Source organism: Tarenaya hassleriana, unplaced genomic scaffold (assembly GCF_000463585.1).
Source record: "Tarenaya hassleriana unplaced genomic scaffold, ASM46358v1 Cleome2, whole genome shotgun sequence".
NCBI lineage: Eukaryota > Viridiplantae > Streptophyta > Magnoliopsida > Brassicales > Cleomaceae > Tarenaya > Tarenaya hassleriana.
The window spans coordinates 7,500,027-7,503,995 of NW_010965372.1; the positions used below are offsets into that span (position 1 = coordinate 7,500,027).

A 3,969-nucleotide genomic window follows, 5' to 3' on the forward strand; every position below is an offset into this window, starting at 1 on the left:
ACAAATGACCCAATTCTAGCGTCAACCGGCCCATAATATCGTGAAAATACAATACATCCGGCACACACGTATATATGCATATATATATATACATACATATATATTAAGTATATTTGCATTGGCCTCCCGTCTAAAAAATATTTCATATGATAAAAAATCTATATTCTTAAGATCTCTCGCCGTCTTTACATGTATCAAGATCCATTAAAGGGAGGACAACCATTAGCATGTTCATCCAATGTATCTTAATATAAATCCTAATATAAATCCGAATTCTATAAAACTCTAATCGAACCCGAAACGTTTACTTGGATAAAAAACAAAAAATGAAAATTGAAAGATACATAAAAATTAATTAGGGAAAAAAATTATAATCCAAATTATCATAAAGTATTTGATTTAGAAAATTAATCTGAATATGCAAGATTTAAAGATGACGTTTCATAATTGAATGTCATTCATTACATCTCTCGGTATATAAAAAAAAATAATAATAATAATAGGATCAACGACAAACATATTTTATGGTTTGTCTATACCGGCGCTTGATATGAAACAATTTCGAAATTTTACTGAACGACGTATACAAAATGGACGACGAGTTTACACAGAAAAGGATCCACGGTTATGTCTGTTTATCCAAAGTGTTTAAAAAAATATTTTCTCCTATTACCCTTTAATTATTAACCGACGAAAATTCTAAAAAAAAAATTGAAGAAAGAAAAATGGTCACGACATGTTAACACGTACACTAGCGTTCATGACCGTATCGCAGACAGGACATGCACGTAGTGGAGCCGAACCACAGACCGTACACAGACAAAGATGCCGGCATGGCAACACCAGCACCATCGCTTCTCTTTCCCCACACCTCCTGCATCCGCCGCCACGCACCCCCGGAATGCTCATCATGACATCTCCGCCGGCGACTCCTCCTCCGCAGCTCCCGCAGCTCGACTCCACCTCGTCTTCTAAAGCTGCGGCGGCGCCGTCGACCTGAGCGAGGACCTGTTCGAGGTTGGCTCGGAGGTTGTTGGCCATGGCCTCGTTGGCTTCAGCGAGGTCTCGCAAGTTCTGGTTCTCGACGAAGAGGCTCTTCACACGTTCTTGGAGGACCCAGTTGAGTTTCCTCAACCGAACGATCTCATCGTCTTTCTCCTCGAGCTTCTTGGCTATGGCGGTTTGTATCGTAAACGCTAGCATCCGCGTTTGCGTCCGGTGCCGCTTCTCGAGCTCCATCCTCAGCTTCTCCGCCCGCTGAGCCACGAACCGATCGATCTCTGATTGCTGTTGTTGGATCTGAGACACGAGTTCTTGATCGACGAGCGGTCCAAACCCGGTGGCTCTCCACTCCGCCTCAGCCGCGAGGAAATCGTCAGAATCGCGGACCGCGGAATTCCGGGAGCGTTTTCTCGCGTCGACGGTGGCTAAGGGAACTCTGGAGAAATCTATCTGCATCTGGGTGTGGTTCATGCTGGCTTGAGATTTGACGCAATCTCTGGAAACGAATAAACAGAAAAAAAAAATAACTCGATTCAAAAAAAATCGAGAAAAGCACGTACTGATTCAAGAACGTAGCGAAGAAACCAAGATTTCAAAACGGAAAACCCCTGAAAATTCGTTGGCGGGAAGACCTAGAAAGTGTTCGACGACACGAAAGAAAGCAGAGGAATATATATATATATATATGATTTCGCAGTGGAAAAGGTTTTCCCGAGAAAAAAAAAACAAAAACAAACGAGAGTAGGAAAATTTACACGTTCGACATCAACTGGGGAGGGAAAATGCTGATATGCGGGGCTTCGACAGCCATGGATAAGTTGCTCGAGTTTCGAGAGAGAGAGAAAACAGAGAAAGGTTGGAGAGGAGAGGCGCAAGTGCAACGACTGGTGAAGAGATCTATGGGGTAAAATAATAAGAGTCTGATCGAATAGGAAGACCATTCCTTTTTATCATATATATAACCATCAATGCATCTCTTAAATTATATCAAATTGCGTCTTACCCATATAAATGAGGAAAGCTGTTACTATTTTCCCTTATCAAAAATTTCATTTTTATCATATTTTATATTATATTGCCGAGATTCACAAAATCTAGATATAGATTTCACTCTAATCGAAGAACAACCAAAAAGGCAGAGATCTAATGCCCCGAAATAGCGACTCGATTGGCCAGTCCATCATTATCAACCTTTCAGGGGTAGTTCCGAAATTTTGGCTCTTTTTCTTTATTTTTTTTTTAAAAATCTAAATCCAGAAGACAAAGCCCTCAACAGCCGACACGCGGCGTGTTACTGACGTATCAAGTCGCTTTACTTTGCCACGTCAGATTATTGCAGCGAAGTCGGAAGATCCACGTGGCATTCTCACCAGTTTTTTTTTCTGTCGATAATTTCTGTTCATCTATAACGATACAAGATTGGTTTCCAAATAAATTTACGCGTTTCACATATATCGGTTATAAATTTCAATCATAAAGGTTGTAGATTCCGGAATAACTAAAATAATTTTATTGTGAAAACTTTAAAAATTGTCGTGCGAAGCGTGTGGGGCATGATGCAGGTGGGACCATAGGGCAGGACGATCTTTCTAGGGTTTCAATTTTTTTTTTTAAATGGGAAAATAAAATAAAACCAATAAATAAGAAAATAAACGAAATCAAATCAATCGATAACGTTTTTAATCGATGTACGGACAACAAGGTGTCGTCATCTGCGCGGGGGGTTGATTTCAGTGTGGGGACAAGGCGGACCACATCAAAGGTTTTCGTTTTACTTACCTCCGTGGTCGCATTCGTGCCTCTCTATTCAAGTAATATACATATATATACATGTGTCGATGTGTATTGTATGTATGGTTTCGTACGTGGTTGCGAAATCTATGCATTAAGATACAAGTATTTATGTGTGTATACGCATGTATATGTGTATGCACAATAAAGGAATGCATTTATTTTACGTATATATGCACCGCAGATATTCTCTCCTAATTGCATATACGAAAGATAAATGGAGATTGAAGCGCGGATCTTTAATATATAGATATATGTTTTTTTTATTGGAACATATAGATATATGTTGTATTTATATATTAAAAAGTATAGTATAATAGTGGTAGGTTAAGCATTTGTGATCGAAATGGTGGGAACAAATTTTGATAGAGTGGGCACGAGTAACCACTACAAAAAAACCCCAAATTCCAACCGGTAAATCCGTTGGAAATGACCGAAAATCCGTTGGAATTCGACTTTTCCAACGGATTTCCAACGGATATATCCGTTGGAAATCAGTCGTTAGAAACGCAGATCCGTTGGAATTCCGTGGCAAATTCCAAACGGAATTCCAACGCCTTTATCCGTTGGAATATTTCAACGGATTTCCAACGGTTCTTCCGTGGTATGTTTTCAAGGGAATTTCAACGGATATGTTCGTCGGAATATATCAACGGAAATTCCAACGGATGTCCGTGGCTAGTTTCCGATGGGACCGTTAGAATATCCGTTAGAAATATTCCAACGGATTTACAACGGTATTTACCACGGATATCCGTTGGAATTTCCGTTGGAAACTCCGTTGGAATGTTACAACGGTATTTACAACGGTCGTCCGTTAGAATTGAAAATTCATTCCAACGGATCGCCGTTGGAAAACCCGTTGGAAAACACAAAAAATAAATAAAAAAATAAAATAAATATTTAAAAATAAATATTTTATTTTTAAATATTTATTTTATTTTTTATTTATATTTATATATATTAATATATTAATAAAATATTATATATATATAATAAAACCAAAATAAAATTAAAATATTAAAAAAAATTGTTCGAATATTACAAAAATATAAAATATTTTCAACAATAATAATTAATTGGCACTACGGGTTTCTTCGTCCTCGCTAGTCCCGAGATTACGTGCCGTCGTTTCTGCTCCCGAGCTTGGCGGCGTATTGTGGAGGGGGCGCTCAC

General features: G+C 38.5%; 1 protein-coding gene across 1 annotated transcript; it reads right to left on the bottom strand.

Moving 5' to 3' along the window:
- Positions 1-723: 723 nt before the first annotated feature.
- On the bottom strand, positions 724-1,885 carry LOC104812905 (E3 ubiquitin-protein ligase BOI-like). Its single transcript, XM_010540309.2, has 2 exons — positions 1,758-1,885; positions 724-1,498 (listed from the first exon to the last, which is right to left on the bottom strand). Exons 1-2 carry the CDS (start codon positions 1,811-1,813, stop codon positions 730-732), a joined length of 825 nt encoding a protein of 274 aa, XP_010538611.1. The 5' UTR covers positions 1,814-1,885; the 3' UTR covers positions 724-729.
- Positions 1,886-3,969: the final 2,084 nt, after the last annotated feature.